The sequence below is a fragment of the Dipodomys merriami genome, unplaced genomic scaffold, assembly GCF_024711535.1.
Source record: "Dipodomys merriami isolate MVZ:Mamm:240054 unplaced genomic scaffold, mDipMer1.0.p SCAF_22, whole genome shotgun sequence".
In the NCBI taxonomy this organism is placed as follows: domain Eukaryota; kingdom Metazoa; phylum Chordata; class Mammalia; order Rodentia; family Heteromyidae; genus Dipodomys; species Dipodomys merriami.
This window is the reverse complement of record NW_027203604.1, coordinates 540,797-556,440: the sequence shown is the minus strand read 5'-3', so window position 1 is coordinate 556,440 and position 15,644 is coordinate 540,797. Positions and strand designations below refer to the sequence as shown.

Below are 15,644 nucleotides of genomic sequence, written 5' to 3'. Positions count from 1 at the left end.
CATTGTTGCAATGGGTCCACCTGTATCCCTATTTAAACGATTTGTTTTTAAATCAGCTTTCCCCTTAGACATGAACCCACTTTACATTTCCAGACTACACAGTCATCAGCTTGCTGCTGAGCTTTCTTTTTTCAAAACAAAATTGTGGGCTACCATTTTAAGTTGAAACTCCTGGAATAAATGAATCCTGGAAGCCAGCCTGTAGGAACTGTCCATGTCCATGCTCTGTCTTCACTGTGCACTGGCATTCTTCTACCTGCATCACCACCTTGACCACCGGAGTCAGGCCAGTGCAATTCAGCTGCAAGTGCCTCATGGTGAATTTGGAGGGTGAACAGTGGGAACAGAAGGTATGAGGGTGTGGGGCAGCTCCAGGAAAATGAACAGATCCACACTTTCCAAAGCAAAGGTTGTTCTGGACAACTACTTTTTCACAGTCCTCGTGGAAGATAGTCTAAAAAAAGCAAACACATTTCTATTACATTTTCTGCGACATTTCCCCAATCAGTGTGATTCAGAAGCTACAGAAAGCTTTCCAGCTTGGAATATATTTTGCAATATCCGGGTGATCGTATCTATCAGTGCAGCACATGAAAGCTATCTCAACTAAACTTTTTTTTATGGAGTCAATTATTAAATTAGCCTTTAGGCAATATCCCTAAGTTAATATGGTTTACACTGTAAATGTCAAGGTTTAAGAAATTTTGTTTTGTTGGATACAACTAGCTATAAAAATCCTAATGTCATTCTTCTTACTTACTTGTCTTAGTTTTCTATTCCTCACAGTGCATTGAACATAGTAGGTTCTGCACACATACTTGTTCAATTGATGATAGAATAGACCAGAACATCACAAACTTAATACTGTCTTATTTTGCACTCAATCTATGACGTCACATGAGGTAGAACTACAGATCATGTACCTGTATGACATCGCCACTGCCTCTCTCTTAACCACATACAGCTACTTTCATGTGTCAGGGTCAAATACATTAATATTAATCTAACCAGAAAGGGAGTTCAAAATAAGAATTTCAAAGGAAATTTGACTGCCTGATTGTTAGGAGCAATTCTCTAATTGCACATGAGCCAACAGCGTAGTCATTATTATTTGATGATTGACTTGCCATTGCTATATATTCCTGCCTTTTCAAGCAGAATACTTAGCTTCCATGCACAGTCAATTGCCTTATGATAGGTCTGCTGAAGTGGGTAGTGTTACTGGGCTGTTAAATTTTACTCTACTCTGCATTGCTTTTGGTTCAGTGTCTCCATGATTAAGGACCTGGTGCATGTTCTCTATTTGAACATAGCATTTGAAATGTGGAGATTGCCAGGACCAGAAAAAAAAATAGATGGTAGAATTCCCTTTGTTTGAATAGTATAGAATTGATTGTGATAAGAACAAAGCAGCTAAAACAACATGAATCAGAACACTGGATGAACCAGATGAAGGGGGAGATGTGTTTGCACATTAAGATTTTTTAGTGGGGAGGATGGGAAGGGATAGGAAGGGGAAACAAAGGAGGAGGCTACAATGCTTGATAAGAAATGTACTCATTATCTTGCCCATGTAATTGTAACCCCTCTGTACAGTATTTTCACAATAAAAATAATAATAATAAAAGATTTTTTGGAAAGTTTATGAGAAAAGTTTTTGTTGTTGTTGTGATCGTAAGACTAGAAATTATATAGCACCCTTTTTCCTGAGAATTCAACATTGTGGTTGTAGGGTAACTTTTTAAAAGTTGAATAGATTTGATAACTACTAGAGAAGAAGAATTTTATTAATCTGTGAAGTCGTTACGGGCAATGAAAACCATCAGAAAGGGATGTGAAGACATCTGGGAGGAGCCCAGTATAGCCTGCCTTACCAACAGATGGAGTTAATCTGATCATTACATCCTCAGAGTGCAGAAATGTGGCTGCCCAGAAATTCTGGAGGTTGCTGTACATTCTCAGTTCCCTAACTAAATACAGCCTGGCCTCTATGGAGAGATCAGTTCCACTAGAGACAAATAAGTAAAACAAAGCTCTGTGCCATCAATATGATGATTTCTGATGTTGACAGCTGCAGCACACTATTCTGACCATTTTTAGCATGGCAAGAACCAATAGAGAGGTAGGAAGGAAACTTACGGGAGATCAGCCTACTCAGCCAAATCTTTGTAATGAGTGCCCAAGGTCCACAACTGGCGTTGGATTAGACTCAGGCTCCTATTAACCTCTCTCGGTCCCCTCCATCTGTCCCAGCTTTCCCCGCTCCCACAGACCCTGGTGTGCTCTCCCCTTGGACACACATACCTGGCTGAAGGGTACTGTCCTACACGTCTCCCGGTGTACCTCATGGCTTTTGATGGGTAAGATGACACCCTGGGAAGCCGGGCCCTTTCTGAGCATGAAGTGGCGCCAGAATTTCTTGGCTTCTTCCCTAAGAGGAGATTTCTCCATTTTCATTCCATCCATTGGCTGAGGGAGGTCCTGGATCCTGGGTGGGAAGCGTTCTCTTTCCAGTTCCCTGGTAGGGTGCAGCACTCTCTCAGGCTTCTTCCACAACTTTCCAAACTTGGATAGCATCTTCTCTCTCTGCTTTTGCTCTTCCCCTGCCAGGCTGGTGCCTATCAGGTGTGGCATTGCCACAAATAGATCTGGCTTGTCCTCAGCATCCTCTTGATTGTGCAAAGGGAGCTCCCTGCGACTCCTTTCCAGGAGCACAAGGGAAAGAGAACTCTGACTTCGTCTGTCATCCCGGCCAAGGCTGCCCTTCCCTAAAGGCAAAAGCACAAGCAGCTGGAGTAGGAGGAGATGCATGCTGTCAAGGGTTCAATTCACAGATGGAGAGGATGACTCTGCAGGACTTAGGAACAGGACATTGTATATATAGATACCTGCCGGAGGAGGAATGGCAAGGCAGGTGGTCAGCAGCCAGGCAGAGTAAACACATGGAGTGTTTGTTTGAATTATGTAGTGCTAATGATGTCCTGCCTTCACTTGGCTTTTGTGTGTTTTGGAAGGCCCCAGTGAAAGCCTGGGACACAGAAGGGCAATTAGCTGACAGCTTAGCTGTTGTCTGAGATTTAAGGAGCTATGTTAACAAAAACAACTCATTCCTTGCCTGGATTTCCCATCATTGTTATCAGAAGGAGAAACATTTGCTGCGCATCTGTATCCAGCTAGGATAGAATAGACATGGTATGTTTTAATGACAGAAGGAAGCTTATCAGATAAAAATTAAGACCACACTTTTAGCAAAACCACATGCTTTACGACACACACACACACACACACACACACAAACACACACACACACTCACACACACACACACACACACACACACACACACCACTAAAGAACTACATAAATGGTACAGAAAGGAAGAAACAGAAGGAATTGTTGAGCCAGAAACTTATTGTTTCTTGTTTGCATGTGGATTGGGGCTGTTGCCGATAACAGAGTACATTTTCCTTTTCCACACATGGAACTGGCAATTCCCCTGTTAATCCTCTCACATTAAGACTCAAATACTGGGTGCTAAATTTCACAACTGATTAGTCCTCAGTAAACTCAATTGTTTACAAATTCCTCAACAGGATCCTAAATATTGTAGGCTGGTAGCTCATCAGCTTCAGGAAAGATAGGGAAATGTCCCCTATAAGCTACTTTATCAAGTTGTTTTCTTGCTTTAAACAGAGCTAGACTTGAGAACGTGGATTCTGAGAACCAGGTTTGGTAGCTTCAAGCATGAAGCTAGAAGTCCAGTCCCTTTCCTGACTGAATCCACATTCTCCTCCTTTATTTTGTAGTTATTGATGATGAGATTAAATAAAGATTGAGACTAACGCAAGTGTTCCGCCCAGATATGAGAAATGTATCTATAAAACTAAAACCCAAGAATGTGATCCAATCCAATCCATCACGGCATTCCAACAGTCTTCACACTAGTAAGCAATGCTGTATTTATTTCTATCATTCTCATCATATCCGTTTCATTGCCTTTCTATAATACAAACAATCCTGGAATCCTTAAACTTTCTATTCAAGAAGTAGTTCATTGGAATGTATTCTTCCACCCGATTTCTTTCTGTGACATAAAGTGTTAAGTTAGTATGCCTTTGTAAGCCTTTATTGACAATGATGAACTATTTTTAAATCAATCATCATTTTTATCAGAATTCTATGAGAAGACATACATTTTAGTTGCAAATATTCAGAAGACCTAAGTTGAAATTACTTTAAGGTACTTCTGTTTCATGCTAAATAAACATAATAATTATTGCCATTTTTCACTTTTACTTTTTTTCTTTTTCTTTCTCTTTTTTATGTCCTGGTCCTGTGGGGTTTTTTTGTTTTATTGTTTTTTTTGGTCAGGTCGTAGGGCCTGAACTCTGGGCCTGGGCGCTGTCCCTCAGCTCTTCAGCTCAAGGCTAGTGCTCTACTACTTGAGCCACAGCGCCACTTCCGGCTTTTTTCTTTTTGCTTATGTGATGCTAAGGAATCGAACCCAGGGCCTCAGGCATGCAAGGCAAGCAGTTTACCACTGAGCCATCTTCCCAGCCCCTGGTCCTGTGGTTTTAAACTCAGGGTTTAAACCTTTTATTTTACTCAAGGCTAGCACTCTGCCATTTGAATCATAGCTCCACTTCTAGCTTTTTGGTAGTTAATTTGAGATGAGTCTCATATACTTTCCTTCCCAGACTGGCTTTAAATTATGATTCTCAGGTCTCAGCTTCCTGAGTAGCTAGGATTAGAAGCATGAAACACTGGCACCTGGCTTGTTCGCAATTCTTACTGAGAAAAATATCCTGAAGGGTAAAACTGTCAGTGAAAGCTTTCTCTAATGAGAACTATGCAACATAAGCCTGCCATCAGCTCTAGTCTCTTACAACTAGAATGGATGACACTTTCTCTGGTATTTTGTTCTCTCACTACTTCTAAACCTACATATGTGATATTTATCAGGACCATAAATATTTGATACCAACCCATGCAAAACACAAACCAGTGAGATCCTCTCAAAAAAAAACAAGCCTGGCATGGTGTTTTCACATTTGTAAGCCCAGCTTTATAGGAAATATAAGTGGGAAAGTTGTAGTCCAGGCAAAAAGTGTAAGGCACTGTTTGAAAAATAACTAAAGCAAAAGTATATGGGGACATAGTTCAAGCACTATCTAGCAAGTGCAAGGGCATTTAGTTGCTTTCCCAATTGGGACAAACCAAATGGAAGCAGATGTGGAGGAGACCTCCAGACACAGCAGGAAGTTGTCGTGAAGAGAGATCACCACAAATTGTTTGTGTACTTTGTGCCAAATGCTACGATGAGACATATGGCTGAGCTTACAGGAGTGAAAGGCTATATCCACTTTCCTGATCCAACCTCAAGCATGTGTGGAGGCTGGAGCAAGAGCAGCCAGCCTCAGCCTTCAATTACTGCGAGGGAAAACACAAGCTTCGTATGAGCTAACTGCTTTCAAGTTGACCTGGTTGTCAGAGACACTGAGATGTCCTCAAGGTGTCACAAAGATACCTAAATAAAATGCTCACTGTACTGGTGGGACTTTTACAAAATAGAGAGAGAGAAACTCAGAGAGACCTGTCAAGGATGTGTATCTTGGTGTCTGTGAGAAGACTGTGTTTTCCTTTTTTTTTTTTTTTTACAGAGTGAGCAGGAAGCTGGGAAGACAGGCATCTGCTGCTTTTTGAGGGAAGCAAAGAGGCTGACTTCCCTGCCCCACCAACACCACTCTCAAATCAACAAAAGGTGAGAGGCAGTGTTTTGAAGCAGGATAGGGCATGAGAGTCGAAAAGCACACCTAACAGCTGGCGAGTCAAGGTTGATAGATTTGTGAATGATTGCACACAATTGCTTCATAACTACTTCCCTTTACAAAATACTTTGCTGAGAGTTTTGATGATTTTGAAAATCTCAAAACAAAGCAAAACCTTTCCTCTTGTTTTTCAAAGGACAAGAAAAGAGGCATGGTTAAGTGGCTTCGTTCTTAAACTATTTTATCAGTAATTTAGCTTAAAGAACATATTTAAGCCATAGAATAATTAGGCAGTTACAGTGGCTCACTACTGGAGGCCATGATCTGAGGACTTATCTCTAATAAAACTTATGGGGAAAAAAAAGCCCATGTTCAAGTGGGAAAAAAAAAAAGCTCAGGAACAGCATCCAGGACCCTAGTTCAAGCCCTAACACTGGTACTAAAAGTAAAATAAAACAACCAAAAAGAGAGTTCTTCCTGCTAGCATCTACCCTGATCACCTTGATCATCCCTGATCAAGGCCCTTTCTATAGAAAGAGTTAGGAAGAGTCTCATTCCCTAGATTCACTTATTCATTTCTTTTTTAAAAATTTTTTTATTGTACAGATACTATACAGAGGGTTACAGTTACTTGAGTGAGGTAATGAGTATACTTCCTCTTGAACATTGTTACCCCCTCCATTGTTTTCCCCCTACCATCCCCTCCCTCCCTCCCTTCCCCGAGGTTCTTTTTTTTTTTTTTTTTGATTGTGATTAAGTGATTACATAATTTCTGGAAATTCACAGTATTGTGGAATAATGATGCTCATTTAAAGTCAAATTCATTCTAACTTTCCTGGAGCAAATTGTCTATCACAGTCTGTAATATATAACGGTGCTCACATGTTATATACCATATATGTGATCAGCAGCATGGGGATATTTGGTAGTGGTTCAACCAGATGAGTGGGAGTTCTTTGTTTCTTAAGTCCTGTTAGTTTTGTCATATCACCTAACATTTTTGATTTAGCATCCACTTATCAGGGAGACCATGTACTGTTTGTCTCTTCGTTCTTGTCTTACCTCGCTCAACATGATTCCTTCTAGCTCCATCCATTTCCCTGCAAATGCCATTATTTTGTCATTTCTAATGGCTGCATAATATTCCATTGTGTATAGATACCACAATTTTTGGATCCATTCATCTGTGGTGGGGCATCTAGGTTGTTTCCATATCCTAGCTATTGCGAACAGTGCTGCAATAAACATGGAGGTGCACGTGTCCTTGTATATTGGTTCCTGTTGTTCAGGGTAGATGCCTAGAAGTGGTATGACTGGGTCGTAAGGGAGGTCAATCTTTAGCTTTCTAAGGACCCTCCAGTCACTTATTCATTTCTTTGTCCATCTATCCACCTATCCATTCATTCATTTATTTGTCATGCATTTGAAACCCAACTCTATGCTAGGTTCTGGGGATAATGAAGGCATCATTGTCCAGGACTGTAAATTGTGCAATCTGTAGTGAGAGTCTACTTTATTCAAGAAGAATTATGCAAGGAATTAGGTAGCCAGATAAATGTCTATGCTAATCATAAACTTTCAAGAAGTTCCAATACCAAAGACACTGTATGGACACTGTGTTTGTGCCAAATTTGTTCCAAAAACATTTGTTCAGTGTAAGGAAGCATCATAGACATTATGCAATAAATTTCTCTATTTGTATGTACATATTTAGTACACATAGTAACCAGATTGCAATAACACACACACACACAAATATTGCCCTATGAAAGGCAGGTCTTCCTCTGATCACTAACTCTCTCTCCCCCACCAAAATCTGTCTACTCCTGCATGGTGCCCACCCTCATCATTAATTCCTGTCATTGATTTCTGTTAACCAGTCTTTCAAACTATTACCCAAAGTGACCAAAATGACCAAAATTTTCTGTTAAACACAGATGGATGCCTGAATTTCATTATTAGGTTTATAGTTTTAGTGATCCCTAGTTGTGTTCTCTATCCAAAACCCACCCACACCATTGAAAAAGTTTCTGTTTGTGTAATTGGATAGGTTTTTTTTTTCAGGAGAGAATGTATCTTTTAGTTTGTGTAAATCAAAGACCATGCCAAAAGGCATCTGATCAGCTGCTTACTAAGAATTCAAAAAGGTATCCTGCAAATTGGAGAGGTAGACCAAGATAAGATGGGTTTCACCATAACCTCCACCTTCCTATGAACCCATCTGCTCCTCACCCTATACTTCCAATCCACTCCAGATGCCTTTTGTGATGTTCCTTCTTCAAATTGGCCTGGATTATTTTTCATTCTGAGAAAGCTGCTCTGTGAGTTAAGTTATATAAGGAGAATTAACTCTGAAGTTAAAGTCAGAAGAATTAGATTCAGATTTCTAAGTTTGCCCTACAACTTGTAAACTATATACTCTCAGGCACTAGGTCCATGCCCCTAAACATGGCCAGAAACAATTCTTCTTGCCCTGCCTTTCTTGTCACCCCCAAATCTACCACCATTCTAGATGGCTTTGAGGCCCACAGGATGGATCTGTCTATGCTGTACTGATCATGTCCCATCAATCCCATTTTATTCCCTACCTGAAATCCAATGGTCCCCACTCCATTTGGCCTCCTCACTCCATTCCATTCTGGCATGTCATTACCAAGACCCATACCCACTCTGAACAGACTTACATTGTACATGCTCATGACCACATTTTGTTGTTTGGATTCTTAGTCCTCAAAATCCTAATATATATATATATATATATATATATATATATATATGCATATGCATATATGCATATATATTCTCTATTTGTATCATAGTACTGCCACAATTGAAATGAAATCATGTTGATGTGTAAACACTTAACATTCGTCTCCACTTTAAATTTTAAAGTCTGCAAAAGTATTAGCTGAATCTTTCTTAATCATTTTCTTAGTCACTATCTTCACATAGTAAATGCTCAAAAAATACCAGTTTCATAATGAAAGAGGGAGTTAATTGATTACTTGGTAACTAAAAGTTCTCTGGTCTTCATTTTCTTTCCTATGGAGCATGGATTTATAATCCATCACTTCCAACTTTCTGTAATATTCCCAACTTCTTGTAAAATTTCAACTCTAGAGACACCCACCTATCTACCTGCTGTGGGCCCATACCTAAGGTATAGAGTGCTGCCACAGACAATGACAAAAATGGGAAAAATTTATTCTAAATAAATTATTCCATCCATGCTAACATGCCTTATCAAGTAGTCTCTTACATTTTGTCCAACTTGTAGCTGCCTCCTTTGGCATTTATTTTTTGGTCATGGGGCCTGAACTCTGGGCCTGGGTGCTGTCCCTCAGCTCTTCAGCTCAAGGCTAGCACTCTACCACTTGAGCCACAACACCACTTCTGTCTTTTTCTGCTTCTATGGTGCTGAGGAATCGAACCCAGGGCCTCATGCATGCAAGGCAAGCACTCTACCACTGAGCCGCCTTCCCAGCCCCGCCCCCTTTAACATTTTTATAAGGCTTGGTTGTTTCATATTCTTTAAAAAAAAAAGTCTGTTGCTTCTGCAGAAGCTTTCAGGTTCTGCACATCACTGCTTTAGTCTGCTTTCACAGGTCAAATGTTGCAGAACGTTGTCTAAGCCAAGCTACTTATCTTACTTCTACTTTCTTATCAATCATATTTTACCCAGTAAAAACTGTCCTTTGTTCTGGTACCCCTTTAAATCTTCTGCCCCAGAACCATCCCTGCCTTTAAAAAAATAGTTACTTGAACTCTCTGCCAACATTTCATTCATTTCTGAGAAAACTGGTCCTAAGTAGGATGGATAAAGGAAGAGATACCAGAGTGGGCCAAATCTATGAGCATCTCAAAGTCCTAAGCTACAAAAGCAGATAGATGATCCAGCTCCTAAGGAGTAGAGGATTTATTAGAAAGGGGCCATTACATTCATAATGATGTAGCTTATTTTGGTTCTGGAAGCTATATAGCTTCTTTTTAGCCATTTAGTGCTTCCTTGGGCTTGGCTGAGTTGGGTGTGCCTGCCTAACCAGGGATAGATGATACTTCAAAGGGCAGAGACAATGTTTCCCCAGCCCACTCTGAGCACTTGGATTTTGTTAAAGACATTTTTCTGTTTCTTCCTCATCCCTGACCCTCACTCCACAACGAGGAAGTTACTAAATGGTTATTTTAACTTACCAAATCTACTACAAATGTGGAAGGAAACTTGTGACATAGGTCCTTGTTATGCTTTACTTTCTAAGAAGTATCTCTTTGTCCTACAGAATTTATCCTTAATGCTCTGTGCTTAGACTCTATTTTTAAAATCAAATTTCCACCAAATATGGAAGGATTCAGAATAAGCCATTCTTTATTTCTCAGTCTGGCTACAGTCTCAAAATGGGTCTTTGAACTTGTCATATTGCCACAGTTCCTAGACAAGTCTCCTGAAGGATAATGACACTCCTTAGAAAGGTAACTCATGCCAGAGGACGGTCTGTCTGTCTGGTAGTCAGACTGCTTGTAAATTGGTGTACTCCAGTTGGAAAGTGGAGGTGGTGTATCACCAACAGAAATGAGTACAGGGGGCATCTGTCTGAAAACTGTTCCCCTCCTGGCCACCTCACCAGTTTTTGCTTATATAATGCAGGCAGCTTGAGGGAGTCATATTGTCCCTCTAAGCTCATAACACATGGACAAATGATTAAAAACACATGGAAAACAGTTCCACAGCTAAGCTGAAATTCAGATGGGAATGGAAAATCCACTTGCAAAGCTTTCAACTGACTCAGGGCCAAATGTAGGACAGAATGTGAGGAGAGGTTGCCAAGAGAGAGGGAAGTTAGGGAAAAGCAAATCGCGCAGAGCAAACCTTACACAATGACGCCTTGTATCGACAATTCTTCCTTGAGGCTTTCCAAGAGTAGGCACCAGAATCAACTCTGTGGAAATATTAAAACCTTCATTTCGTGGAAGATTTTTTAGACAGATTTATATTTTCTACCTTCTATAAATACAAGTTGGCTTGCCTATCTTTGGCAACACCTATGCTGAAACATAATCTTTGAAGTGTCTGTACCGTAAATATTAAAATATTACACATTTTTCCCTCCGAGTTGCAGGAACGAAGTAACCAGGTGACATGAGACAAACTGTAAAATAAAAATTGTGACAATAAAATGCAAAAACATAACAAACTTTCCAGGCAAGAGTAGGCCTTCTGTTGCTTATCTGATACCAGGCCCAGGTTTTCCTGGGAGGCTGGGGAGGGCTTAGACACATTTGCCAAAGTTCAATTGGATTCAAATAGGAAACTCCTAGAAGCTTTTATTTGTATCTAGTCACTAAAATGAGCCCAAGGATTCTGCTAAGAAGGAAAGCTGAGACAAGAAAATGGTTTACTGGAAGCCTTTCCCTGCTGATTCGCTCTGCTAATTAGCTTTCTGCCCTGAAGCCTGCCTGACTCCCACTTTTCTCACCACTTAGCACCCTTGAGATGAATGTTGATTCGGAGCACGATTTGTAAACACAGTCCTCAATATATGCAACAAATGTGTTTTTAAATGCTGAAATATAAAAGGGAAATTAGAAAAATGTAGCTCCAGGAAGAAGCCATGCTTGGAAAATAACTCAGCCAAGTTCAACCCATTAGCAAAACAAACAATTCTTTTTGTCATATGAAAAGTTACCTACTGTTTCTCTATAGAATGGGATTTGTATGTCATGGTTCTTGACCCGGGGCAAAGCGCTCTGGGGTTCTAAAAAGGACTTCCTTAGTCATCTGAACAGCTCCCAAAACTTGAACATTTCCATGTTCAACACAAATGTCCTGACATGTAATCCTACCTACTCAGGAGACAGGTCTATACCTCATAGTTTGAAGCCATCCTAGGCAAAGAAGTCCTCGAGACTCTTTTTTGTTGTTGTTTTTATTTTTGGTTTTTGTTTTGTTTTGTTTTCTGATTAACTACCAAAAGAGCCAGAAGTAGAGCTATGGCTCCAATTAGTAGAGCATTAGCCTTGAGGGAAAAAAAAAAAAAGCTCAGGGACAGCTCCAGGCCCTAGTTCAAGCCCCAGCACAGGTACAAAAACAAAAACAAAACCCACAATCCTACTGGATTAGGCAGGCACTGGTGAAAATAAGAAGTTTGAAGCTGATATTCACTTCCATTTACAGATGTTGGCTTAGCATCTTCCCCCCCCTCCTTTCCTCCCTCTTCTCGGTTCCCTCCTTCTCTCCCTTCCTCCCCCCCTCCTTCTTCCTCCCTCCTTCTTCTCCTCCTCCTGCTCCTCCTCTTTCTCTTTTGTCTGTCTCTCTGTCTCTGCCTCTATGGCTCTCTGTCTCTCTCTCTTTGTCTTGGGCATATCCTTTGTCAATTCACATTTAATTCTTTCAGGAAGCTATTGGTATCTTCATTTTATGCAAAACTCTTAAGTTTATGGAATTTATGACACATGGTTAGTAAATGATAGAACTGAGCTATTACCCGCTTCATTTTCTTCTCATCAGTTTGCCTATGGCAATATAGCTATTAAGATAGTAGACATAGTATTTTATATTCTATTTTGAATTCAAATTATATTAAAGAACTATCATTTTAATGAGGCAATATAACATTCTATTAAGCATTTTTCTGCCACTAGACATTTGAATCATATGGTTTTCCTCCAAAGTTGTATTGTCCTGAACTACATGTGTGTCAGTTTCATTTCTCCTAGGAAAAATTCCACTATGTTGTGAAAATGATTTTACTGATTCTTTTTTCTTTAAATAGACTTCTGAAGCTGATTAAAACTGACAAATAGTAAACTACACATTTAACATGTATAATTTGACAGGCAGGGTATATGTACATATATGTATATTATAGTCAAGATACTGAAAATACCTATCACTCTTAAATGTCCCTTTCTAATCTCTCCCTCTGCTCTTTCCAGCTTCCTTCTCTCATTCCTAGGTTAATACCTGATTTGCTTCTGTCACTGTTATATAAGTTATACTGCTAGACTTTTCAATAAGTAACATATATATTATGTATGAAAGTTTTTATTTCTTTTCTCTTCTATAAATATCTAGAATTGCCATAGCTAGATCATATGGCAGATATATGTTTAAATTTTTAGGAAACCATCAAAATCTTTTCCAAAGAGTGTATACCAATTTAGAGATCTACTAGGTGTGTGGACATGTCCCAGTTCCTCTCTGTCATTAACAATACTTGGTATGGTGATATATTTCAGTTTCAGACTACACACCATTCAGTACAGGATAGTTTTCTCATTGTGGGTTTACTTTTCATTTCCCTGGTGACTAATGAATTTGGGCATGTTTTCATGGGATTATTTGTCATTATATCTCTTTTGAGGGAAAAAATATGTTCAATATTACTCTGACACAGAGTACACAGAGATAGTAATAAAAAAGTAAAACTACATAGCAATATTTCTATAGACTATAGATAGAAAAATTCCGAAGAAATTTTCATCAACTCAAACCCAACAACATGTACAAAGGAATAATATTTCTTTCTTAACCTAAGCTGCGTGCATACCAAGTGAGTGTTCTACCACTGAGTTACAGCATTATAGATCTATACAATGATTTAGAAATTATTCCTTTCTCTTTTGGTTCTCCAGATGAGTTTTTGTGGCATTAGTTCCATTATTTTTCTCTTTAACATTTTTAGAATTCAACAATGAGCTAATTTTTCCTTCTGAGCAAGTTTTAAAGTAAATATTTCATTTTTTCATTTGTTACAGCACAACTGCAAGTTTTTTGTTTACGTAGTTATTTGTGCCTATCCTGAGACTTAACTCGGGCCTGGGTGCTGTCCCTGAGCTTTTTGCTCAAGGCCAACACTCTACCACTTGAGCCACAGATCCATTTATGACTTTTTTGGTGGTTAACTGGCAATAAGAGTTTCACAGACTTTTCTGCCTGGGCTGGCTTTGAACCTCAAGCGCAGATCTCTGCCTCCTGAGTACCTAAGATTACAGGTTGAACCACCAGTACCTAGCTATTTATTTTTGGTTAAGCTATTATATGTTGTGTTTTGAAAATAATTCATCTATTACATTAGAATGTTGAATTTATTGACACTATTTATGATATTCCCTTTCTGACCTTAGAATGGCTAAAGAAACTGTAATAATGCCCCCTAATAGTAATAATCTGTCTCCTCCTCCTCTCTCTTAAAACTAATGGGTTTACCTATTTTTAATATTCTGTAAGATAGATTTTTGTTTTTATTTATTTTCCTCAATGTTCTTCAGTTTTCTATTTCATTGATTTCTTTTCTGATCTTTATTATTTCCATATTTCTGCTTTGTTCTATTTTTATTTTTGTAAAGGCAGAAGTAAGATTATTAAGACTTTTTGTTCCTTTCTAATCTAAGCATTTAGTGATCAAATTCCCTGAAAACACTGCCTTCATGACATCTTACAAATTCTGCTATGTTATGCTCTCATTTTTATTGAGATCAAGATTTTTTTTTGTGGGGGGGTGGTGGAGGGACGGGGGTCAGCGATAGGGCCTGAACTCTGGGCCTGGGCACTCTCCCTCAGCTCTTTAGCTCAAGGCTAGTGCTCTACCTCTTGAGCCATAGCTCCACTTCTGACTTTTTCTGCTTATGTGGTGCTGAGGAATTGAACCCAGGGCCTCATGCATGCGAGGCAAGCACTCTACCCCTGAGCCACCTTCCCAGACTGAGATCAAGATATTTTTAATTTCTTTTTTTCTTTCTCCAATAACTCTTCTGTTAAAAAGTATATAATTTGCAAGAATGAAAATACTTTTTCTATAAGAGAGGCTTAGTGTGATGTTAGCTGGTACTGGTATTTATATTGTTATGAAAAAAGTTGCTAGGTTTATGGAATTTCATGTCTCACCTACAGTTGCGTTGACTGGGCCAAACCACATGATTTTGTCAGCTCTCAGTCTGGATGTCCCCTACCTCTGACTTAATGTATAACCCCGGAGGGATCTTCCAGAAAGATGCTGTTACTGATTTCCAATAATTCCACTATAATCAAAGAATGTATTTTGCATGACCTGAATCCTTTTAAACTTACTGAAACTTGTTTTACTTTCCACAGAATACTCTGCCTTGGTTAAATAGGTCACGTGTACTTGAAAAGGAAATACATTCTGTATTTTTGAGTAAAGTGTTCTATAAATTTCAACTGTGTTAAGTTGGTTAATAGTGTCCACTCTTCCACATCCTTATTGATTTTTCTGCCTGCTTACATTTCAAACTGTGAGGATGGATTTGTCTGTTTCTTCTTTTAGTTCTATTAGCTTTTGTTCTACATATTTTAACCTTTGTTATTAGATGAACCTGTTTTGAATTATAAAGTTTTTTTAATGATTGGTATTTTAATATTGTGAAATAACCTTTTCTGTCTTTGACATCATTTTCTATTTTCTTTGCTCTCAGTTCTACTGTCTGTTATTGATTTAGCCATTCTGACAAGCTTTAGAATGGAATATTTTTCCCATTCTTTTGCCTTGATGGATTTGTGTATTTACATTAAAGGTATGTTTCTTATAGGCAGCTGGATCTGAACTTTTTATTTTTTATACATGGCAAGTTAAGATTGATTGCCTTTGGAAAGCAAAAATACAGGTGGAAATAGAAGAAAAAGGTGGAATCATGCGTCATTTCTTGGAAAAAGATTTGAGATTACTATGAGGTCTTTAATGGAAGTGTTGGTTGATTTTTGTTCCTTTCTGTCTTAAGATAAACTAAACTTTATTACCTAGCAGAGCATAAGGCCTATAAAACTACTCAAAATGAATAGTTATATGTTTAAGTTATGAGGCTAGTATATTCATTTCCTGCATGATCTTGCTATAAAGGCTTGTAAGATTGCTTTTAAGAAAATC

General features: G+C 38.8%; 1 protein-coding gene across 1 annotated transcript; it reads right to left on the bottom strand.

Annotated features, from left to right (window-relative positions):
- Cer1 (cerberus 1, DAN family BMP antagonist) lies at positions 1-2,811 on the bottom strand. The gene is made up of 2 exons (XM_070033074.1): positions 2,305-2,811; positions 1-454 (listed from the first exon to the last, which is right to left on the bottom strand). Exons 1-2 carry the CDS (start codon positions 2,809-2,811, stop codon positions 158-160), a joined length of 804 nt encoding a protein of 267 aa, XP_069889175.1. The 3' UTR covers positions 1-157.
- Positions 2,812-15,644: the final 12,833 nt, after the last annotated feature.

What these genes read in the sequence shown, in the direction of transcription:
- Cer1 (XM_070033074.1), bottom strand. Translation starts at nt 2,811, where the DNA reads ATGCATCTCCTCCTACTCCAGCTGCTTGTGCTTTTGCCTTTAGGGAAG. An exon ending in GGACAGTACCCTTCAGCCAG is followed by an intron (nt 455 to 2,304) that starts GTATGTGTGTCC and finishes TGCTTTTTTTAG; the next exon opens with ACTATCTTCCACGAGGACTG.